At 48.7% G+C, this 25,374-nt stretch overlaps 1 protein-coding gene across 2 annotated transcripts in view; it reads right to left on the bottom strand.

Moving 5' to 3' along the window:
- SPI1 (Spi-1 proto-oncogene) overlaps window positions 1-25,374 on the bottom strand; it is a 127,517-nt gene that overhangs the window by 13,449 nt on the left and 88,694 nt on the right. For both annotated transcript variants that reach the window (XM_069221627.1, XM_069221626.1), the window contains exon 4: window positions 10,293-10,446. In XM_069221627.1, coding sequence (XP_069077728.1) covers window positions 10,293-10,446 — 154 coding nt within the window. The remainder of the gene's footprint in view (window positions 1-10,292; window positions 10,447-25,374) is intronic.

The raw sequence follows: 25,374 nt of genomic DNA, 5'->3' as shown, positions 1-25,374 counted from the left end.
CCAGTATAACCGTAGTCAGAGCTACTGATTTCCCAAACAAGATCCGGCCTGAGGAGGTGCATGAGTTTGTCAGCACTGAATGTACAAATGGCCTCCACTGTTGAATGCGGAGGCCCGCAGTAGCGGCAGGGGCCCGGCAATTGTGGCAGGACCATCGCAATGGAAAACCTCTTTATGGAGGTTGCACTACCAGTGCGGGACCCCTACTGTGACTGCAGAGGCCCCTTGTAAATTAGGCCTTTTCAGTGTCACATAGTCACATCCTATGGCTGTGGTTAATGTAGGAGGGTAGCCTCTTTCTAGCCTTGTTACCCCCACTTTTGGCCTATTTGTGAGTATATGTCAGGGTGTTTTTACTGTCTCACTGGGACCCTGCTAGCCAGGACCCCAGTGCTCATAAGTTTGTGGCCTATATGTGTCCCCTGTGTGGTGCCTAACTGTATCACTGAGGCTCTGCTTTTAAAATTGTCACTGCAGGCTAGTGACTAATTTTACTGATTCTGATTGGCACACTGGGACACCCTTATAATTCCCTAGGATATGGTACCTAGGTACCCAGGGTATCGGGGTTCCAGGAGATCCCTATGGGCTGCAGCATTTCTTTTGCCACCCATAGGGAGCTCAGACAATTCTTACACAGGACTGCCACTGCAGCCTGAGTGAAATAACGTCCACGTTATTTCACAGCCATTTTACACTGCACTTAAGTAACTTATAAGTCACCTATATGTCTAAACCTCACTTGGTGAAGGTTAGGTGCCAGGTTACTTAGTGTGTGGGCACCCTGGCACTAGCCAAGGTGCCCCCACATTGTTCAGGGCAAATTCCCCGGACTTTGTGAATGCGGGGACACCATTACACACGTGCACTACATATAGGTCAATACCTGTATGTAGCTTCACAATGGTAACTCCGAACATGTTCATGTAACATGTCTAGGGTCATGGAATTGTCACCCCAATACCATTCTGGTATTGGGGGAACAATTCCATGCACCCCCGGGTCTCAAGCATAGAGCCCGGGTACTGCCAAACTAACTTTTCGGGTTCTCCTCTGCAGCTACCGCTGCTGCCAACCCCTCAGACAGGTTTCTGCCCCCCTGGGGCCTGGGCAGCCTTGTCCCAGGAAGGCAGAACAAAGGATTTCCTCTGAGAGAGGGTGTTACACCCTCTCCCTTTGGAAATAGGTGTGAAGGGCTGGGGAGGAGTAGCCTCTCCTGGCCTCTGGAAATGTTTTGAAAGGCAAAGATGGTGCCCTCCTTGCATAAGCCAGTCTACACCGGTTCAGGGATCCCCCCAGCCCTGCTCTGGTGCGAAACTGGAGAAAGGAAAGGGGAGTGACCACTCCCCTGACCAGCACCTCCCAGGGGAGGTGCCCAGAGCTCCTCCAGTGTGTCCCAGACCTCTGCCATCTTGGATGCAGAGGTGTGAAGGCACAATGGACAGCTCTGAGTGGCCAGTGCCAGCAGGTGACATCAGAGACCACTCCTTTCTCGGTAGCCAATCCTCCTGTGTGGGCTATTGAGGGTCTCTCCTGTGGTCATCTCACCAGATAACGAATGCAAGAGCTCACCAGAGTTCCTCTGCACTTCCCTCTTCGACTTCTGCCAAGGATCGACCGCTGACTGCTCCAGGACGCCTGCATAACCGCAACAAATTAACAAGAAGACTACCAGCAACATTGTGCTTTCTCAACTGTTTCCTGGTGGTGCATGCTCTGAGGGCTGTCTGCCTTCACCCTGCACTGGAAGCCAAGAAGAAATCTCCCGTGGGTCGATGGAATCTTCCCCCTGCTAACGCACGCCCCAAACGTCTGCATCACCGGTCCTCTGGGTCCCCTCTCATCCCGACAAGCGTGGTCCCTGGAACACAGGAGCTGTGTCCAAGTGTCTTCGACAGTTCAGTGGTCCTTCTGTCCGAATTTGGTGGAGGTAAGTCCTTGCCTTCCCACACCAGACAGTAATCCTGTGTACTGCATGAACTGCAGCTGCTAGGGCTTCTCTGCACTTTTGCAAGACTTCCTTTGTGCACAGCCTAGCCCAGGTCCCCAGCACTCCGTCCTGCATTGCCCAACTCGCTGAGTTGGACTCCGGCGTCGTGGGACCCTCTTTTGTGACTCAGAGTTGACCACTGTCTTCAGATCTTCTAAGTGCCTGTTCAGGTGCTTCTGCGGGTGCTGCCTGCTTCTGCACGGGCTCTCTGTGTTGCTGAGCGCCCCCTCTGTCTCCTCCTCCAAGGGGCTACCTCCTGGTTCTTCCTGGGCCCTGGCAGCACCCAAAATCCTCAACCGCAACTCTTGCAGCTAGCAAGGCTTGTTTGTGGTCTTTCTGCGTGGAAATAAGTCTGCATCCTCCAGCACGCCGTGGGACATCTTCTGACCGAAGGAGAAGTTCCTGGCACCTTCCGCTGTTGCAGAATCTTCGGCTTCATCCACCCGGAGGCAGCCCTTTTGCAACTTCATCCGGGGTTTAGTGGGCTCCTGCCCCCCCTGGACACTTGCGTGACTCTTGGACTTGGTCCCCTTCCTTTACAGGTCCTCAGGTCCAGGAATCCGTCTTCAGCATTTTGCAGTCAGTTGTTGTCCTTGCAGAATCCCCTATCTCGACTTTACTGTCTTTCTGGGGTAGTAGGGTAACTTTACTCCTACTTTTCAGGGTCTTGGGGTGGGGTATATTGGACACCCTTAGTGTTTTCTTACACTCCCAGTGACCCTCTACACACTACACTAGGCCTGGCGTCCATTCGTGGTTCGCATTCCACTTTTGGAGGATATGGTTTGTGTTGCCCCTAGGCCTATTTCTCCCTATTGCATTCTATTGTGTTCTACATTGATTGCACTACTTTTCTAACTGTTACTTACCTGATTTTGGTTTGTGTATATATATTTTGTGTATATTACTTACCACCTAAGGGAGTATATCCTCTGAGATAATTTTGGCGTATTGTCACTAAAATAAATTACCTTTATTTTTAGTAACTCTGAGTATTGTGTTTTCTTGTGATATTATGCTATATGATATAAGTGGTATAGTAGGAGCTTTGCGTGTCTCCTCGTTCAGCCTAAGCTGCTCTGCTATAGCTACCTCTATCAGCCTAAGCTGCTAGAACACCTCTAATCTACTAATAAGGGATAACTGGACCTGGCACAAGGTGTAAGTACCACAAGGTACCCACTATAAGCCAGGCCAGCCACCTACAGTTAACTGTAGGAAAGTGCCCTTGTTTTGGCATGTTACCCCCAATTTCTTCCTGATGTTAGTGTGTTTGACTGTGTTCACTAGTATCCTGCTAACCAGGACCACAGTGATTATGCTCTCTCTCATCTAAATTTTGTCACTGCATGCTGCTAACCCAGTATTTCACCCAAAATTGGCATACTGGTCCCCCCTTATAAGTCCCAAGTATATGATACCTAGGTACACAGGGCATTGGGGTTCCAGGGGATCCCTATGGGCTGCAGCATTTCTTTTGCCACCCATAGGGAGCCCATGCACAGGCGTCTACAGGACTGCCATTGCAACCTGTGTGAAATGGTGCATGCACCCTTTCACTGCCATTTACACGGCACCAGGTCACTTATAAGTGTAGGAGGCTGGCCTGGTTTGTAGTGGGTACCTTGGGTACTTACACCTTACTATTTCTGCATACTAGTGTACATAATGTGTGTATTACTTACCTCCTAAGGGAGTATAGTCTCTATGGTATGTTTGGCATTTGTGTCACCAAAATAAAGTACCTTTATTTTTGTAACACTGAGTTGCATATTTAGACTCTGCGTGGGATTTGCGTCATTTTTTTTACGCAAATCCGGTGCAAACTTAACTCCATATTTATATTTTGATGCTAGACCCGTCTAGCGTCAAAATATTGGAGTTAACGTAATTTTTTTACCGTGGAAACCTACCTTGCGTCAATGAGGTGCAAGGTAGCCGTTCCTGGGCAAAAAAATGACTCTAAGGCCTTGGCGCCTTATTTATCCTCCCGTGCAAAAATTCTGCATAGGAGGAGGGGGGCCTTAAATAATGGTGCTAAGCCTGTTTAGTGCCATTATTTAACACCTGGGTCAGGGCAGGCATTAGGGGACCTGTGGGCTCGTTTCCATGGTCGGAGACCATGGAAGCAGTCCACAGGCGCCCTTCCCTGCCCCACGGGACACCCCCAGCCACCCACACCTGGAGGACACCCAAGGATGGAGGGGCCCATCCAAGGTAAGTCCAGGTAAGTTTTTTTTTTTTTTCAAAGTGCCATAGGGGGGCCTAACTTGGGCCCCCCTACATGGCACTGTACCGAATGGCCAGGCACAGGGGACAGATGTCCCCTGGGCCTGGACATTGGGCTGGGGGACATGACGACAGGAGTAATGTCCATGGGGGTTGAGCGTCAAAAAATGACGCTAGTCAGGTTAGAGTAAAAAATTTTGTTAGAGCCATTTATTTTGACGCTAACCGGACCTTAGCAACAGCTAGTGTCATTCCTTAAATATGAAGCCCAGCTGCCTTCTAGGAATGGCATAGCCGGGGGTATCCTTTTTGACGCAAACCTGCGGTAACGCAGGTTTGCGTCAAAAAGTATAAATCAGGGCCTGAGTGTTTTCTTTCATGTGTGTGAGTACTGTATGACTACAGTGGTATTGCATGAGCTTTGCATGTCTTCTAGATAGGCCTTGGTTGCTCATCCACACTACCCCTAGAGAGCCTGGCTTCTAGACACTGTCTACATTTCACTAATAAGGGATAACTGGACCTGGTATAAGTACCTTAGGTACCCACTACAAACCAGGCCAACCTCCTACATTGACTTTGAGTCAGGAGGAGTTAATGGCCTAAAGGAAGGTAGCTATATATCCTGCTATCCCAGTGAAGTGTTTGCTTTGCAATGACTTAGAAACGTCTGTTTGGGCACAAGTAGAGATGCAGCCATGCTGGCTTCCCTGAATAGATGTGTGTCATAACCAGAGGACAGAAGGCCCTGAGAGAGAGTCAAGGATCCCTGACACTCTGGCCCAACTCTCTGAAACCAAGAGGAGGGGCAGGAAGGCTGGAAGGCCAGCCACCAAACATCCACAGGCCCAAAGGGATCCCAACCATCGGGGGGAACGCCTGGTACCTGAAAAAGGTCCCCTCAAGGCAGGACCTGAGGAATGGACAAAGGACCTGTCCCACCCTAGAAGGCCTGCGACAGTTGTCTGCTAAACAGACACAAGAGGATACCAGTGGTACCTATATGGTATACTGGGAAGAGGGGGTCCTGTACAGTGAGACAAGGGACCCCAAGGCTTCCAGGAGGCTGATGGTCCTGCAATAGTACAGGGAGTTCCTCCTTGACCTGGCCCACAGTATCCCCTTGGCCTGGCACCCTGGGGCAAACCAAGACCTGTGAAAGGCTGGTCAACCACTTCTACTGGCCCCTAATGTCCAAGAAGGTTGAGGAGTTTTGTTGTTCCTGTGTGACCTGCCAGGTCAGTGTTAAGGCACAGGGCAAGTCAAAGGCTCCCCTGATACCACTGCCAGTGGTGGGGATGAACTTTAAGAGGGTGGAGAGAGATATTAGGACCACCCACAGCTTCAGGGAACAGGTACATCCTAGTGGTAGTGGACGATGAGACAAGATACCCTGAGGCTGTCCCACTTAGGACAGTCACTGCAGTGGCTAGAGCCCTCCTTGGAATCTTCACCAGGGTGAGGTTCCCTAACAAAGTTATTTCATATAGGGGCACACATTTCATGTCCACCTACCTGAAGGCAATGTGGGATGACTTACAAGTTGAACACCCAATACCATCCCCAAGGCAATGGTTTAGTTGAAAGGTTCAACAAAACTATAAAACTCATGATCATAGGCTTTCCTGCAAAACTAAAGAGGAGATGGGGCTTTCTCCTCCCATGCGTATTGCTACTGCTGAGGTTTAACAGCTGTGGCTAACTTCTCCCCACATTCATAGTGGCTGGTGCGGCCTTGTCAGGTGCCACGAATTGCAGGTTAGAATCACATATTTTTATGCTGGTGTCCGTATCACCACATTAAAATGTTGTGTCAGGCAAACTTACGGATCGCTACGAGTTGCACAATGAGGCTGTAGCATAGATCTCCCTGAGCACCAGTACAGCAGCACTCCATACTTCAGCCATACTGTGTGTCACAGGCAAGGCTCAGGTGGGAGCCTGGCCCAGGCCTCAAGAGGTGCCATACATACCATCTGTGCCAGGGCCTGCCTTGGCACAAAGGTGTTACATAGTGACAGGAGAGCCAGTCTCTTGAAATGGCATCCCAATCACATGGCCCTCTAGTCGCTGACTGGGCCACGCACTGCCCATAAGGAAGGTGTAGGCCTTGTCCTTCCTGCCCTCCAAACACTGGGGGGCACAGTGCAGCGCAGCCCCGAGTGCGACTGATGGCTGGCGGGTGACTCACCGCTGTACTACAGTGTACTCCAAAAGGGGGCAGTGATTTCCTGGCAGCCAGGCATTGGGATCAGGTGTCACCACAGCCCCCATTCCAGAATTAGGTCATGGAGGATGTCCCACTGTCCGGTCTCTGACTGTCATGTTATGGAGCAGCAGCTGCCAGTCTCAGGGCAGCTAACTCTGTCTGCAACAGAGAGCATCATGTGGGCTGCGGCCAACAGAACGACAGGGCTACCAGGTCCTGGCACCTTACCCTGACACCGGCAAACTGAAGAAAGTTCCATGCACAGAGAGCGTCAGTCATGGGAGCCTGGAAGTGAATGCAGACACTAACACAAGAGGCCTCCTTTTGAAGCCAGAACTATATTCAAGACTGCTTGTATCACCTACAAAGCCTTCACACCTCCACCCCTCGCTACCTACATAACAAACTGATGATATCATGTGGCTCTAGGCCCTCACAAAACACTGAAAAGCTGCCGCTTAAACCCCAAACTTTCAAAAGAGATAAGACTCATGGCGCAATCTTTCTCAGGCAACACCACTAGCATTTGGGATTCGCTACCTCCAAACCTTCGCACCACAACCTCTTTTCGATCTTCAAAATGGACCTTAAAACTCTTTCCTTCTAAAGAAATTTTTGTCAGTGGGACTCCTCGCCAATGCCCCCCAGCAGGCATACACCCTCACATGTAATGGCAAGGTCATGACTGTTAAATTACACCATTGAGAGCTGTAATGATCTTTCGCTCCAACTCTGTAAATATATATAATATATGTTTATGTAACCATGATTGATTTAACTTTTCCAATATGTAATTTGCAATGATTATGTAATTTTGAAAATACGTAACTCTCACCATGATTAACTGTAGTAGCTATACATATTGTCTCCTAGTACCATATTACTCTAAATCTCGCAGGTAATTCTTTCTTTCGTGCTATTGTAAAGCGCTCTGATACCTCTGGGTAATGTCCATGCTATATAAAAATGCATAAATAAACAGAAAAGGCCACCAGGGCATGGGGCACAGGGATGGCCACCTAAGCCCCTCTTGAGAACATATACTTTCAGGTTACAAGTTCAGACAGGGTCTTGAGGCACCTTTATTCCCCAGTTTTGAAAAGGTGACAGATGGCCTAGTTTATTCCAAGGCTGTAACTTGTCAGATAGGTTCAGTTTTGCCTTTAACTGGTATATGGCCCAGGGCACCAGAATAAATGTCCTGCTCAACTAAGCACTCTGTTAACTGCACTGGTCCTAAGCACGGGCTGCAGTTACCCTGTTACGCGCTTCAAACCAACACAAGCATAAACAGCGGGGTCCACCTTCTTAACTCCCTCCCCCAACAGGGCACCAACAGGGCACCACCCAAGTGGTGAGCTTGGGCAGCACAATGTTCCTCCCAAAACATAAGGCAACAGGATCTTAAGATAACAAACATGTCTGGGTGTTTCCAACCACTGCTTGCAGTCACAGTACTTGGGCGAAGGAGCGGGGTGGGCCCTGAGATGGTGCCTCAGATGCTCATTACTCCACAACGGTCTCACAGGCTCACAACAGCCTCAGGTGCCACTTGGCATTTCTGCCAGGCTGGGCCCACCTCAGAGCCAAGCTCTCCCTGGACTTAGGAGAAGGTCTCAGAAAGGATTTCTACGTGCCCCCTGGGCAGGGGTACATCACTCATGTCCAGCAACATGGCAACAGCTGACTAGTAGAACTCCAATGTCTTGAAGAATTGAAGAATGACACATTTCAAGTGATATAGTCATCACCACTCCGGGCAGTCACCATCATGCCCTGTGTAGTGTCCTTCCCAGCCTGGGACCCGCCAGTGAACACACCACACATGGAGCTATGTATTACACGTCTATATTCTTCAGCGTGTAACCCCAAACTCAACATTCTAAACCTGCATTCACTGCCACACATTCAAACACTTATGTCATCACTCTACGGAGTCTTTCAGGATCCAAAAAGGTTTAATCATACATACTCACAAGACATGACAACCTGCACTGTCCCTACAAGTCAGGGGCAGAGCTCAAAGGGAGTTGGAACATGCTGCTGGAATGATGACCCCATACCAACACTAGACCCTCCCCCTTCAGGCGTGTCACCCTGACACGTCAACACCAGCTGTTAGCAACATTCATTTTTTCAATTATGTAGGGTCATATGGTCATTGGGCAATGGCATGTCTGATGATGTGTGTCAGGTATCAGGAGGCAGGATCCTGTGACCCCCCGCGAGAGGTGACAGGTAGTGAGACAGTGCATATTGGGATGCTGGAATCCAATGACCACCTTTGAGTGATGTGAGGCAGTGAGAGGCATCAGGAGGCGAGACTCCTGGGCTCCCTTGGAGAGGTGAGAGGTAATGAGACAATGCATATTGGGATGCTGGAATCCAGTGACCACCTTTGAGTGATGTGAGGCAGTGAGAGGCATCAGGAGGCGAGACTCCTGGGCTCCCTTGGAGAGGTGAGAGGTAATGAGACAATGCATATTGGGATGCTGGAATCCAATGACCACCTTTGAGTGATGTGAGGCAGTGAGAGGCATCAGGAGGCGAGACTCCTGGGCTCCCTTGGAGAGGTGAGAGGTAATGAGACAATGCATATTGGGATGCTGGAATCCAATGACCACCTTTGAGTGATGTGAGGCAGTGAGAGGCATCAGGAGGCGAGACTCCTGGGCTCCCTTGGAGAGGTGAGAGGTAATGAGACAATGCATATTGGGATGCTGGAATCCAATGACCACCTTTGAGTGATGTGAGGCAGTGAGAGGCATCAGGAGGCGAGACTCCTGGGCTCCCTTGGAGAGGTGAGAGGTAATGAGACAATGCATATTGGGATGCTGGAATCCAATGACCACCTTTGAGTGATGTGAGGCAGTGAGAGGCATCAGGAGGCGAGACTCCTGGGCTCCCTTGGAGAGGTGAGAGGTAATGAGACAATGCATATTGGGATGCTGGAATCCAGTGACCACCTTTGAGTGATGTGAGGCAGTGAGAGGCATCAGGAGGCGAGACTCCTGGGCTCCCTTGGAGAGGTGAGAAGTAATGAGACAATGCATATTGGGATGCTGGAATCCAATGACCACCTTTGAGTGATGTGAGGCAGTGAGAGGCATCAGGAGGCGAGACTCCTGGGCTCCCTTGGAGAGGTGAGAGGTAATGAGACAATGCATATTGGGATGCTGGAATCCAATGACCACCTTTGAGTGATGTGAGGCAGTGAGAGGCATCAGGAGGCGAGACTCCTGGGCTCCCTTGGAGAGGTGAGAGGTAATGAGACAATGCATATTGGGATGCTGGAATCCAATGACCACCTTTGAGTGATGTGAGGCAGTGAGAGGCATCAGGAGGCGAGACTCCTGGGCTCCCTTGGAGAGGTGAGAGGTAATGAGACAATGCATATTGGGATGCTGGAATCCAGTGACCACCTTTGAGTGATGTGAGGCAGTGAGAGGCATCAGGAGGCGAGACTCCTGGGCTCCCTTGGAGAGGTGAGAGGTAATGAGACAATGCATATTGGGATGCTGGAATCCAGTGACCACCTTTGACAGTGGGTACCTGGTAAGATTACAAGGGGGGGCGAGGCAATGGTGAGGCAATAGAGTGATCGACAATTGAAAGGCGGGTTGATGAACGATGAATGGGTGGCAGGCCTGGGTAGAGCATAGATACCACTATATTTCCCTGCTTAGGCCATTCTTCAGGCTCTTTCTGCTCGTCCCTCCCCTGGCCCCACACGGTCAGTCCTCAGCCCTAGTGATCGAAGAGCGTTCAGCCCTCTGCTCATCCCTGTTGAACTGGAAAGTCCTCTTTCCACTTAGTTTCAAATGAACCACTTTTTGTCCTGGGATCCCATAAAGCCCGTCTCACCTGGGTCCAAGTTTATATTCACAGGACTTGGGTCATTGGTGTCCACTTCTCCATCGGACACTTCCAGGGGAGGGCTCAGCCCCCTCTCAACGTCATCATCATCAGAACTGGGCGGTACCGTGTACTGGAGGCACATGCGGGGCAAATAGTTCAACTGTTGGTGACAAAAAGAGAGAAATGAGAGGCATCGAAGGCCAAAGGGTGTTGGAGGAGTCAGTGGGAGAGCAAGAGACATATGAAGGACACGGGATACTTCATGGGCCAATAGGGGAACGAGAGACATATGAAGGACACAGGATGCTTCATGGACCAATGGGAGAATGAGAGGCATATGAAGGACACAGGATGCTTCATGGGCCAGTGGAGGAATGTGAGGCATATGAAGGTCAAGGGTTGTTTGAGAAGCCAATGGGAGAACGAGAGACATATGAAGGGCAAGGGATACTTCATGGGTCAATGGGAGAACTAGAGATGCATAAAGGACAAAGGATGTTTAAGGAGCCAATGGGAGAACGAGTGACATATATAGGTCAAGGATCTTTAAGGAGAACAACAGTGATGTGAAAGACAAAGAATGTTTCATAGGCCAATGGGAGAACTAGAGACCCATGAAGGACAAAGGATGTTTCCAGAGCCAATGGGAGAACTGGAGACATATGAAGGACAAAGGATGTTTGAGATGCCAATGGGAGAACTAGAGACATATGAAGGACAAAGGATGTTTGAGATGCCAATGGGAGAACTAGAGACATATGAGGGACAAAGGATGTTTGAGATGCCAATGGGAGAACTAGAGACATATGAGGGACAAAGGATGTTTGTGGTGCCAATGGGAGAACTAGAGACATATGAGGGACAAGGGATGTTTGAGAAGCCAGTGGCAGAATGGAAGACACATGAAGGACAAAGGATGTTTGAGATGCCAATGGGAGAACTAGACACATATGAAGGACAAGGGATGTTTGAGAAGCCAGTGGGAGAACTAGAGACATATGAGGGACAAAGGATGTTTGTGGTGCCAATGGGAGAACTAGAGACATATGAGGGACAAAGGATGTTTGAGATGCCAATGGGAGAACTAGAGACATATGAGGGACAAAGGATGTTTGAGATGCCAGTGGGAGAACTAGACACATATGAAGGACAAGGGATGTTTGAGATGCCAATGGGAGAACTAGAGACATATGAGGGACAAAGGATGTTTGAGATGCCAATGGGAGAACTAGAGACATATGAGGGACAAGGGATGTTTGAGAAGCCAGTGGCAGAATGAAAGACACATGAAGGACAAAGGATGTTTGAGGTGCCAATGGGAGAACTAGACACATATGAAGGACAAGGGATGTTTGAGATGCCAATGGGAGAACTAGAGACATATGAGGGACAAAGGATGTTTGAGATGCCAATGGGAGAACTAGAGACATATGAGGGACAAAGGATGTTTGAGATGCCAATGGGAGAACTAGAGACATATGAGAGACAAAGGATGTTTGTGGTGCCAATGGGAGAACTAGAGACATATGAGGGACAAAGGATGTTTGAGATGCCAATGGGAGAACTAGAGACATATGAGGGACAAAGGATGTTTGAGATGCCAATGGGAGAACTAGAGACATATGAGGGACAAGGGATGTTTGAGAAGCCAGTGGCAGAATGAAAGACACATGAAGGACAAAGGATGTTTGAGGTGCCAATGGGAGAACTAGACACATATGAAGGACAAGGGATGTTTGAGAAGCCAGTGGCAGAATGAAAGACACATGAAGGGTAAAGGATGTTTGTGGTGCCTGTGGGAGAACTAGAGACATGCGAATGACAAAGGACCTTTGAGGAGTCAACAGGAGAACAACAGGCATATGAAAGACAAAGGATGTTTTATGGGCCAATGGGAGAACTAGAGACCTATGAAGGACAAAGCATGTGTGATGGTCCAGTGGGAGAGCGAGAGACATATGAAGGACACAGGTTGTTCCATGGTCCAGTGGGAGAGCGACAGGCATATGAAGGACACAGGATGTTTCATGGTCCAGTGGGATAGCGAGAGACATATGAAGGACACAGGTTGTTTCATGGTCCAGTGGGAGAGCGAGAGACATATGAAGGACACAGGTTGTTCCATGGGCCAGTGGGAGAGCGACAGGCATATGAAAGACAAATAATCTTTCCTGAGCCAATGGGAGAGCGAGAGACATATGAAGGACACAGGATGTTTCATGGTCCAGTGGGAGAGCGAGAGACATATGAAGGACACAGGTTGTTCCATGGGCCAGTGGGAGAGCGAGAGACATATGAAGGACACAGGATGTTTCATGGTCCAGTGGGAGAGCGAGAGACATATGAAGGACACAGGTTGTTCCATGGGCCAGTGGGAGAGCGACAGGCATATGAAGGACACAGGATGTTTCATGGTCCAGTGGGAGAGCGAGAGACATATGAAGGACACAGGTTGTTCCATGGGCCAGTGGGAGAGCGACAGGCATATGAAAGACAAATAATCTTTCCTGAGCCAATGGGAGAGCGAGAGACATATGAAGGACACAGGATGTTTCATGGTCCAGTGGGAGAGCGAGAGACATATGAAGGACACAGGTTGTTCCATGGGCCAGTGGGAGAGCGACAGGCATATGAAGGACACAGGATGTTTCATGGTCCAGTGGGAGAGCGAGAGACATATGAAGGACACAGGATGTTTCATGGTCCAGTGGGAGAGCGAGAGACATATGAAGGACACAGGATGCTTCATGGTCCAGTGGGAGAGCGAGAGACATATGAAGGACACAGGATGCTTCATGGTCCAGTGGGAGAGCGAGAGACATATGAAGGACACAGGATGTTTCATGGTCCAGTGGGAGAGCGAGAGACATATGAAGGACACAGGATGCTTCATGGTCCAGTGGGAGAGCGAGAGACATATGAAGGACACAGGTTGTTTCATGGGCCAGTGGGAGAGCGAGAGACATATGAAGGACACAGGATGCTTCATGGTCCAGTGGGAGAGCGAGAGACATATGAAGGACACAGGATGTTTCATGGTCCAATGGGAGAGCGAGAGACATATGAAGGACAAAGGATGTGTGATGGTCCAGTGGGAGAGCGAGAGACATATGAAGGACACAGGTTGTTTCATGGTCCAGTGGGAGAGCGAGAGACATATGAAGGACACAGGTTGTTCCATGGGCCAGTGGGAGAGCGACAGGCATATGAAAGACAAATAATCTTTCCTGAGCCAATGGGAGAACGAGGGACATATAAAGGACAAAGTGGTGTTTGAGGGGCCAATAGGAAAAAAGAGGCACTTTAAGAGCAGATCATGTATGAGGGATGAATGGGAGGGGTAGAGACATATAAAGGACAAAGGGATGTTTCAAGGGCTCATGGGAGAAAGAGGCACATATGAAGGACAAAGGGGTGTTTGGGGGCCAATCAGAGAATAAGAGACATTTGAAGAACAAATGATGCTTGAGGGACCAATGAAAAATAGAGAGGCACATGATGGAGAAAGGATGCTTGAGGAGCCAATAGGAGTTGGGGAGACACATTATGGACACAAGAATGCTGGAGGAGCCAGTGGGAAAGTGGCAAACATATTAGGAACAAAGCATTCTTGAGGGGCAGTGGGAGGGAGAGAGGCACAGGAAAGAGACAGGGTACTTTATGGGGACAGTCGTAGAAAGTGAGGCACTGGAAGGGTAACAGGTGTCTCATAGGTGTTACCAGGTTTTCCATCAAGCTCCCAGGTGACTCTGAGACAGTGGGCAGTCAGTGTGAACTCCCTGGGACCTCCTAGGATGATACCTACTGCAGACCTTGCTAATGCCAAGACCACTCGTTGAGCCATGGCTCTCAGATAGATGGGATGCTAGACAGGGGAAGGACATGGACCAGTAGCACAACTATAGGGTCTTGAATACAGTTTATTACATACAAAGCACACAAGAAAAAGTATGTCACTTAAAATAAGCACAGTGGTCTGATGCACAAAAGCTATGGGCCAGATTCACAAAGGTAAACAGTAGACCAAAAGTCTAAGGGCCCGATTCACAAATGTAAACTTCCAAGTTTATGACTTTCTGTATTTACAAAGGTAAGTTAGGAGTAACATCTTTACATCAGCACTCAGGACGGAGTGTGGCAGTTCCACCCCTAGTGCAGAGATTTCACCCGAGTGCGGATGTAAAGATACTACTCGTAAGTGACCTTTATGAAGACCAAAAAGTAGTAAACTTCGGGGCTTATTTACGGCACTTTCCCATATAAAAAGTCATGCATTGGCAGTGCAAGGGACTTGTAAACGAGCCCCTTAGACTTTTAGTCTAAACTTAAACCAAAAGTCTAACTTTACCTTTGAGAATCAGGCCCATAGTAGTTGAAGTCAATGCAACTCACTTTGCAAATACAAAACATCAATCTGCAATGCACGAACGTGGTTTGTGATTCATAACTGATGTTATGAATCCTGATTTACGCAATGGAATCCTTTGCAATTCATTAGGGTAAGAGGGAGGCCAATGGGCGTCACCATAGGGAGTCTAAGGGGTGACCCCCCCACCCAAGGAAACTAAGGGAGCCCTAATGGGTGTCCCACCAAGGCTGAGTAAGGTTGTCACCACTAGGGAGGCTAAGAAGCTACCCACCCCCAGGAGACTAAAGGGAATCCACCCAGGGAAGCTAAAGCAAGACTAAAGGGCATCCACCAAGGGTCCCCCCTTAGGGACGCTAAGGGTCATCCCACATGCAGGATATATGACATACCTCTAGGGTGGCCAAGAAGGCACCCACCCCAGGACGGCTATAGGTGTCTCCTCAAGGGAGTTTAAGGGATATCCATCCAAGGGAGGCTAAAATGTGTCTCCTCTATGGAGACTAGGGGGTGTCCTGCCAGGCTGGCTAAAAGAATACCATGGAATATACAAATTCCTTGGTACTCTTTGACAGAGTAGACTTTGGTAGTGCAGGATACAATCATCTGCAGGTGGGGAAAGTAGTCCAAAGGACCACACATTCCCTCCACGATGCCGCATTCACAATGTGCCAGGGCTCCTGGCGCTGTGACCCCCTTGGACTTAAATCCTGGCTGTGTGATTGCAGTACTTTAATGGAGGCCACCTGTCCCATGCACACCTTCACCCCAGCACGTCTTTATACAAAGAGTAACAGTCAAATTACTGCCTCATAACAATCCAAGAGGCAGGCGGATTGCGACACTTTGATGTGAGGAAGTGGGGTAGCTGTGCCTCAGAGCAGCAAGGCTTACACAGAGGAACACGTGTAAAGCATTTAAACAGCACCGAAACAATTGAAGAAGAAATCAACACAACACTCACAGAATCAGACATCAATTTATAAAAATAGAGTAGGTATTTATATATTTTTAGGCCAGAACACGAAAATGATCCAAAGATACAGATTTTACAAGGTAAATATAAATATGCACTTTTGACTTAACCGCGAACAAACGTTGGCAAATTCAATGAATTCGATGCTTAGAAACCATTTTCAGGGAAAACTTAGGTTAGTTGTATTCCAGTCACTTAGAGTTACTTTGGGTGACTAACTCCAGCAGGAACCAGTCAAAGGGATCAGTAAGGTCCTCAGAAACAGTTTCCTCAAGAAGAAAAGCAGTCTTCAGTCCAGTTCCAGCATCAGTGGCTCTTTGCCGTTGACTTCTATAGAGTGGTCCTGATGCAAGGGATACAGGATGCTGAAGATGCTGAAGGATGTTGAAGATGCTGCAGCAACAAGGGTCTTCCTTGGGCTACTTTTCAGCCCAGGGGCTTGGTGAGGTGATCCTGGCCGCAGGAGTTGACATTCCTTGATGTCCTCGAGCCTAGCTGAAGTTCAGTTGCCACTGGGATATCAGTTGTCCAGTGCAACAGTTTTCAGTAATTCTCTTCTTTTGCTTTGCCTTCTGGGCAATCAAACTGCACTCCGACGACACTCTCAGATCCAGCAGACTCAAGGGCAACGTTTGAGTGTTGGGTCATAGAACTTTGTGCTGCACGTCAGCGTGGAGGGGCCATTCTGGAATCGAGGCTAGCAACTTGCTCGAGCAGGCTTCTTCGGCTGCTGTGACCCTGTGCTAAGAAAAGGAGGTCAGTTAACTGTCCCGTGGAATCTCTTGCTTCGGCTGGGCTCAGGAGTTGACTTGAGTAGGACACAGCTGCCATGGGCCTTTCCCCTTTGCTAGCCACTATGTTCAGCGGGCGCAGTCTTCGTTGGTGAGCCTCCCTTCATCGGGTCATTGGTGTAGCAGTTCTTCTTTGGTCCTCTTATCCAGTCCAAAGACTTCTGAGTTTTGGGTGCCAGGGTTGCCCTTTTTATACCCCTGAAAATACCCTCAGCGTAGAATGCAGTCAGTAGCCAATGGGCTACTAGGTTACCTCCCTCTTGATGACCACTTCCTGCGAAGTGTGGCATCTGGCTATCCCAAAATTCTCCATTCTACCCACTTTCAACTTGTCAGTCAGAATCCCTCTTTTGGCGTGCAGAGCTCCCTAGCTGAACCCAGAAGTGTGTCTATCAAGGGGTCTACACGCCCCTGGAAAGCTGGTTTGGCAAATGGCTTCCCCTCCATTTCCCTAGTGCCAGCCTGCCTACCAAAGCAATAGAGAAGACCCTCTCCCAAATGTTGGCCACTTGCCCTTCAAACAGGATTTCTCCTTTGAAGCTCACCTTTTGGGCTAACACAGATGTGGCTTCCTGGTACAGAGAGGTAACACTTCTCCCCCTTGCAGGCCTCTATTGTTTCCTTGCATGGGAGTCCTTTGCACGTCTCCTGTGCAACCATGAAGGGAGACAGGAGACTATAGGGAAGAAAATAGTAACTTTGTAAAAGTTGCACACTGCAGCAAGTTCCATCAGTTTCGACATGAGGATCAAGCCAGGCTTAATGTGGTGAGTTTGTTTGATACCTCAGAGTATCAGCTTTGGTCACACTATTCAGGAGTTATCACAGCTCAGGGTCAGCGTGCTAATCCTATAGTCACCATTGGAGTTGCCAAGTCCCCCACAGTAAAAACTGCAATTTCGCATTTTTATCATCAGAAGAGTTAAATTACATGTTCTGCTCTTTGGGTATGTTGCACCCTGACTTAGGGCTCGATAGGCCTGCCGTAGGGGTGACTCATAGATTCACAAGGGAGGTTTGGATTTGGCCATGCTTTTAAATGGCTAAAGTTGTTCTAGCAGTTTAAAACTCTTCCAGTCTGCACTGGTGGACTGGGAGACTCATTTTCTCTCTGTCACACTCAGCGTGGCACTGCTGCAATCCCTAAGGTGACCCTGGGTACCACATCCTTCTGACATATATGTAAGTTATCCTGTACCAACTCGGTATAAGCCACTCTAACATACATGTTTTAAGGTCAGGATCCTGAAGCACCATGAAAATAATAATAATAAGATTTTATGACAGAAGGTTGCGGTTTACACTGGCGCTAGGTACAAGCCTTATATTGGGCATCCTCTTCATCTGAAATGCCGTTTTTTGAGACCCTGCATGGACAATTCCTGTTACATGTGATCCATCCATGTCACAGGTAACCCATAGGAAAATCTTTGACTTGAAAACTCTAGCTGCACTTCTGAAATATATCAGACATCTCAGCCTTGAAAAAGTCCAAGGGGCGAAACACGTGTCGGCTGCTGCTCTGTGAGGACATTGTCTCACTTACTAGCACTCTTCTGGGAAATAAACTTGCATTTGATGAAATGTGACTATTTAACTATTAGACTAATTATTTTCAGTGTGCTTTGGGACCTCTAATATTCGTCCTCTGTTCTGGGTCTTCAAGGCTGGGCATCTTTCACCCACAGTGGCAGGATGGTGTGTAGCAGGTAAGCACCTGCTTACATCATGTTCATGGACTTCATAGGAGACCCTTTCGTGATTACTTATTGTCTGTAGGAGGCTGGCCTCTATGTAGTGTGCAAAGCTAGGCACACTCTCCAGTGAATCCACAAACCAAACATTGGTTTGCAGGGGTAAAAACTAGATCACCTAATGCTCTAATGCAGTGATTCCCAATCTTTTGACTTCTGTGGACCCCTACTTTATCATTACTGGAAGCTAAGGACCCCACTGAATCATTAATGGAATCCGGGGACCCCCCCACTGAGTCATTACTGGAAGCTGGGGTCCCCGGCCTAAACATTGTTGAAGATTTGAAATGCAAAACAATACACAAAAATATATAGAAACAAGCATCCCACCAAACACATGCAAATGATAACACATTTTTTAAATATGCAAAAAAAAAAAAAATTAAAAATAGTTGTAATAGGAAGGTTGGAGCTTTTTTAAATATAACATCAGCCATGCTATATTCTGTTTGACGCGCCTGCGCTGCTCCCATGAATCAATCTTACGATACTAATTTAATTTTTAGCCACCAGTTTAAAATTCCTTGACATTTAGAGTATGTTTTAAAATGTTAAATTGTACATATAGCCACATTATTTATATACACTTTATTAATCTTTAAATGTTATTTAATTTTCTAAGCATTCGTGGACCCCCTGAAGAGGCTTTGCGGATCCCCACGGGTCCATGAACCACATGTTGGGAACCACTGCTCTAATTTTTATGGTAGCTTGGTCGAGCAGTTAGGCCAATCTTGGAGAAGTGCAAAGCATTTGTTGTGCTCACAGTATCAATCTTGAAACTCACACACTTAAAGGAAGAACTCAAGACAAATTTATAAAAATACTTCAGATTCTTATGTAATTTTTAAGACCAAGATCATCAAAATTGGTTAACTATTTTTCGATATATGGATTTTTGAAGTTTAATATAAATGGTCTTTTTGTGCGTCATTACACACCATAGGAATCAATGGAGAATAACTTTAAAAATGCATATAAAATTAGGTACAATAGGTTTACCAAGTATTTCTTTTACAGATTGGTCAAGGACATCGGTGGACCCACTGTGCCAGCTGGAAAAGTTTGGCTGGCTCCCAGTTCAGGCGGGAGCAGCGGGGAAAGGTTTCTTGAGCTGGTGAAGGTCCACTGCGGGGGATCACTTGGAAAAGCACTGCACAGGTAAGTTTAAAGGTGGATCCTGGGGGTCCTTTTGGAGGTTCGAGGTCGCAATGGGTGGAGGACCCTTAGGGCACAGCTGGTTCTTCCGCGCAGGGCACAGGGCGGCCGGGTGCAGAGCAGATTGGTGAGCCAGAAGCTGTGAGAAAGGATGCATTCAAAAGCAGGAGGTAGGTCAGTTCAAGGATCAATTGTAGAACAACGGGGGCATTCTGGTGTAAAGTCCGGGTTGGTTCTGAGGTCTCTTGACTGGGGCTTCTGCCTGGTTCTTTTACAGTTCCGGGTGGGCTGTCTTTCTTGGTGTGCGAAGTCAGGTGGCCAATACCCAGAGTATTTGAATGATTCAGTCGCTAGAGGGTGCAGTGCCACCAAACTTGGTACACTGCCGGGGTCTCTCCTCTCAGTCATTGGTGTGATGTTCAGTCTGGCTGCGGCGTCTGGTTCCAGAGTTAGCAACCAGTCAGTGAAGTGAACTTCACTTGTTGGTTCCTTGTGGATTTAGAGTGGTACCTCCACTCTGGAGGGAGTTCTCTGGAAATGTGTGAAGCCTGGAGGTCCTCTGACATTCTTTAGAGTTTTTCCAGTTGTCCAGCAGCTCCTCAGTGGCAATTGTAGGGTCCTGAGTGCAGCCTTTTCTTTGGTGCAGCAGAGCCTCAGTTCTCGTGCCTTGGATCTCCTCGGTGCTGGTCTTCTTCTGTCCATCAAATCCGATGTTTTGGTCTAGGGATGCCCACTAGATACTATATTTAGTGGGCATTTTAGGGGGAACCTGGTAGTGACCAATGGGTCATCTACATTATAGATTGGCTACACCCACTAAGTGGCCACTTCCGGTGGGCAGAGGTCACTTCCCTACACCTGATTGGCTATTTTCCTTCCATCCAAGATGGAGGAAAATGAAATGGAGAGTCGACCTCACATGCAAAACCTTAGGGATGGTGGATGCTAGGTGGGGCCATTCCACCTGTCCTTTGTTTAAGTTTCCCACCATTATTCCCACCAAAAGTGGGGGTTTGCAATTGTGGCGGCCATCTGCTGCTATCTGCGTGCCTGGAGGTCGAGTTTCAAAGATGGTAAGCCCTTTGAAGCTCATCAGCACGGCAGTGCACATTCCTGAGGGAGGGGGTGTTAGCACCTCCACCCAGAAAGGGCTTTGTTCTACAACCCAAAGGGAAAAGGCCCTCACCCCATAGGTACATATTTGTGTCTAGCAGTGGCAGGCTGGTCAGGATCAGTCATCAACGATACAAGGCTAGTTAGCTTTTGCAGGAGGCACCTCGAAGGTGACCCCTGGGTACATTTTATAATAAATCCAACACTGGTGCCAGTTTGGATTTATTATTCTGAGTTGTTTGATACCAAGCAACCCAGGGTTCAGAGTGGCCATCATGTAGCTGTGAAACTTGAATTGACCGGTGTCCAGCACACGTATCAAGATGGCTGCTCTGTTTACTCACTATGTCCCATGTTTGGTAAGGACACAGTGGGGGCATATTGTTTCAAGCAGCTATGCCCTCCCATGCAGTATGGTGCTCCCTACCCTACGGACGGCCTGCCAGAGGTGTGTCTTACTCAAAGTGCATTCAGTGTATGGTGCACAGGGCACACAGGCAGTGTGCCACGTCGAGTTTGTGATTTTGGTTTGCATCCGAGTACTCAGTCTACAATGGTATGACAGGGTGCATCTGGATGCATGGCCCTTGAGGGTGGCACAAATAGTGCTCCTGCCCTCAGGGGCCTACCCTTAGTACCACATGCCCTTGGTACCTAGATACCTTTTACTAGGGACTTATAGTGGTAGCTAAAGGTGTATCCGGTTGTGCTAATGCATCACAACAGTTTAGGGAAAGAGCTCTGGCCCAGGGAACCTGGTTAGCAGGGGCCCTGGGCGCTAACAATTTCTCAGCTGTCACAAAGAGGCCTTTCCTCACAACAACCTGAATCCACATGCAGGGAGACAGATCCGGTCTCCTACTGGCATGGCTGGTCCAGCAAGAGTTGCAGTCCCCCACAGTCATAGATATCTCCACTCCTTCTGGGCAGAAGCTGCGCACCCAGCCCACCATACTGCAAGATTTCCACATCTATTGTTCATCTGTCTACACACGATCAGCTACCCCTTCAACAGTAGCAATCAATGGCTTTCTGGCCCCCTTCTCCCTCCCAACCATTAACGTGGCTCAACGAGGCGAACTTGACAACCTCATTACTGTAGAGCAGGTGAAACAGGCCATACATGTGCTTGCCCACAACAAGACCCAGGCTTCCCATCCAGGACTATGCTGGCCCCTGGTTAGCAGCGGTTTACAATAAAACCCTAGCGGCAGGATCGCTCCCCCACTCCATGCAGGAGCCTCTGCTAATCTCGTTGTTGAAGCCTGGCCGAAACCCTACCAACCCCTCCTACCATCCAATCGCCGACTATAGGATCCTAAGCAGAATCCTAGCCAAACAGTACCAGCAGGTGCTTCCAAAACTGATTCACTCCAACCAAAATGTCTTTGTGCCAGGCTTCAACACCTCCTGTAATATATGTGATGGACCAGGTTTCTTTGCAGTAACCCCAGACAGCCTGCCTGATTCTAGACATAGAGAAGGCTTTCAATTCCCTCTCTTTGGAATACCTGTTTACAACACTCCAGGCAGTCGAACTTGGATCCTGCCTCCTCGCACACACCAAACTACTATATGCGACCCCCTCATTGCCAGTCCGAATTGGCCACCTTGTAGGAGTGTGGCCTGGTTTATAGTGGGTACGAAAGGTACTTACACCTTATACCAGGTCCAGTTCTCTCTTATTAGTGAAATGTAGTCAATGTCTAGAAGCCAGGCTGTCTAGAGGTAGCTGTGGATGAGCAGCCAAGGTTTTTCTAGGAGAGATGCAAAGCTCATGCAATACCACTGTAGTCACACAGTACGTACACACATGAAAGCCAATACTCAGTGTTACAAAAATAAAGGTACTTTATATTAGTCAAAAAATGCCAAAAATACTTTGTAGGCTATACTCCCTTAGAGAGTAAGTAAATCACACAATTTATACACTAGTAACTAGAAAGAGGTAAGTACACAGTAGGAAAACAGTGCAAATAGTGAAAATCACAAAAGCTTGCAATGGGCCTAGGGGGAACACAAACCATATACTAAAATGTGGAATGCGTAAGTCGGTTTCCCGCCTAGGCAAGTGTAGTGTGTAGAGGGGCGCTGGGAGTGTAAGAAAACACCAAAGGTAAGTAAAATACCTCACCCGAGCCCAGGAATACAGGAGTAAAACACAGCAACTTTCCTAAAACACACTTGATCGTGATAGAAGATATTGCAAGAACCAGTAGAGACTGCAAGACACTAATGATGGATTCCTGGACCTGATGACCTGTGGAAGAAGGGGACCAAGAGCAAGAAGCACTGAAGAGTTAAGGACGAACAGGAACTCCTGCTAACCCGGATGAAGGTGCAAAAGTGGAACCACTGGTGAGAAGACGAAGTCAGTATTGCACCAAAGAAGACAGATGCGGGGTCCTGTTTGGTGCAGAAGATGTCCCACGCCGGATGGATGAATGCAGTCTGGTTTGTGTCACTAGATTCCGCCAACAGGCCTTGGTAAACGCAAAGCTTATGGTTAGCAGAAAATGGCGCTGCTCGGGACCAGGATGGACCTGGTGGCCTCTACCCAGGAAGTGGAGACATAGGGTGCTCTCAGCAACTAAGAGAGCCCTCAGAAAACCAGGCAGTATGCACAGGAGTCCCACAGCACGGGGACAAAGAAGGTGCAAATGGAGGCCCACACAGCACGCCACAAAGGATTCCCACGCCGCCGGAGAACCACTCAAGAAGCTGTGCGTCACAGGATGGAGTGCTGGGGGCCTAGGCTGTGCTGTGCATGAAGACTTTTTGGAAGGTTGCATATAAGCCTTGGCAACTGCAAGTCATGTGGTGCAGTGGGTATTGTCTTGCGAGGGGAGGCAAGCTCTTACCCCCACCAAAATTGGACAGCTGGACGTTGGGACTGACAGAGTCACTTTAGTTCACCACCTGTGTCGCTGGATCCACGTCTGTCATCTAGAGAGGGGGCCCAAGCCACCAGTCGTCGCTGCAGAGAGGTGCCTGCTGAAGCAGGGAAGTGACTCCGTCACTCAATGGGAGATTCATTCAGTTCTTCTGGTGCAGGCTGAAGACAGGCAGTTCTCGGAGGATGCACAACCTGGAAACTGTTGCAGTTGCTGGCAGGACCTGAAGACACAATGTTGCAGAAGTCGTCTTAGCTTCTTTGTTGCAGTTTTGTAGAGTTCCTGGAGCAGGCAGCGTGTGATCCATCGGTAGAAGATGAAGTAAAGGATTCAGAGGATACCTGCTAGAGTCTTGCAATCCGAATCTGAAGAAATACCCAGAGGGGAGACCCTAAATAGCCCGGAGAGGGGGGATTGGTCACCTAACCAGATAAGCACCTATCAGGAGGGGCCTCTGACGTCACCTGCTGGCACTGGCCACTCAGATGCTCCCAGAGTTTCCTGCCCATCCTGAAAACAAGATGGCAGAACCCAGGGACACTCTGGAGGAGCTCTGGGCACCACCGCTGGGGTGGTGAGGGACAAGGGAGTGGTCACTCCCCTCTGTCCAGTTTTGTGCCAGAGCAGGGACTGGGGGCCCCTGAACCGGTACAGTCTGGTTTATGCAAGGAGGGCACCATCTGTCCCCTTCAAAGCACTTCCAGAGGCTCTGGGAGGATACCCCTCCCCAGCCTATAACATCTATTTCCAATGGCAGAGGGTTTAACACCCCTCTCCTAAAGGAAATGCATTGTTCCACCTTCCTGGGATTGAGTTGCTCAAGCCCCAGGAAGGCAGAAACCTGTCTGTGAGGTGGCAGCAGCTGGGGCTGCAGTGGAAACCTCAGAAGGCTGGTATGGCAGTACTGGGGGGCCATGGTGGAGCTCGCAGAGTGCGTTGGATTGTGCAACCAATATTAGAATCAGTATTGGGGTACAATTCCCAGTTGTTAGACACCTTACATGGCCATATCCGGAGTTACCACTGTGAAGCTAAATATAAGTATTGACCTATGTATAGTGCACACTTACAATGGCGTCCCCGCACTCACGAAGTCCAGGAAAATGGGCCTGGATGATGTGGCAGCACCTCTGCTAGTGCAGGGGTGCCCTTACACTCAGGTACTATGCACCTCGCCTTCAGGGTCTGAAGGTTAGACATATAGGTGGCTTATACGTGACCTGGTGCAGTGAAAATGGCTGTGAAATAGTGCATGCACTATTTCACACAGGCTACAATGGCAGTCCTGAATGCTTTGGTCTCCTTATGGGTGGCAAAAGAAATGCTGCAGCCCATAAGGATTCCCTGGAACCCCAATGCCCTGGGTACCTCAGTACCATATACTAGGGACTTATAAGGGGGGGGTCCAGTATGCGAATCTGGAGTGAAATACAGAGTCACTAGTATGTAGTGACAAATTTAGAGACAGAGAGAGCATGAGCACTGGAGTTCTGATTACTCAATCAATCAATCAATACAGTTGTAGAGTGCACTCCCACCCATAAGGGTCTCAAGGCGCTGAGGGGAGGGGCGGTGCTGCTACTGCTCGAATAGACAGGTTTTGAGGCGCTTCCTGAAAGTCAGCAGGTCTTCGGTCTGTCGTGGGAGCAAAGGAAGGGTGTTCCAGGTCTTGGCGGCGAGGTGGGAGAAGGATCTGCTTCCGGTGGTCGATTAGCAGGACTCCAGTGACAATTTAGAAAACAGTGAAACACACTGACAAGCGGGACATAAACCATAAGCACTGGGGTCCTGACTAGCAGGATCCCAGGGACACAGTCAAAAACACAGTGACATCAGTCAGAAATTAGGGGTAACATGCTAAAAAGAGGGTACTTTCCTACACAGCTCCTCTCCCCTTCATGTCCAAACAGCTGCATCACCTGCCAGGGCTGCCCCTTATCCCCAGTCCTCTTCTCTATTGCCATGGAGCCACTCGCACATTGTCTCAGACAATGCAGCCCCATCTGGGGAATACCGCTCCACTGTGACATTCATGC

This window comes from Pleurodeles waltl, chromosome 3_1 (genome assembly GCF_031143425.1).
Source record: "Pleurodeles waltl isolate 20211129_DDA chromosome 3_1, aPleWal1.hap1.20221129, whole genome shotgun sequence".
Lineage (NCBI taxonomy): Eukaryota > Metazoa > Chordata > Amphibia > Caudata > Salamandridae > Pleurodeles > Pleurodeles waltl.
The sequence above is the reverse complement of the archived record's forward strand: the minus strand, read 5'-3'. Positions and strand labels throughout refer to the sequence as shown.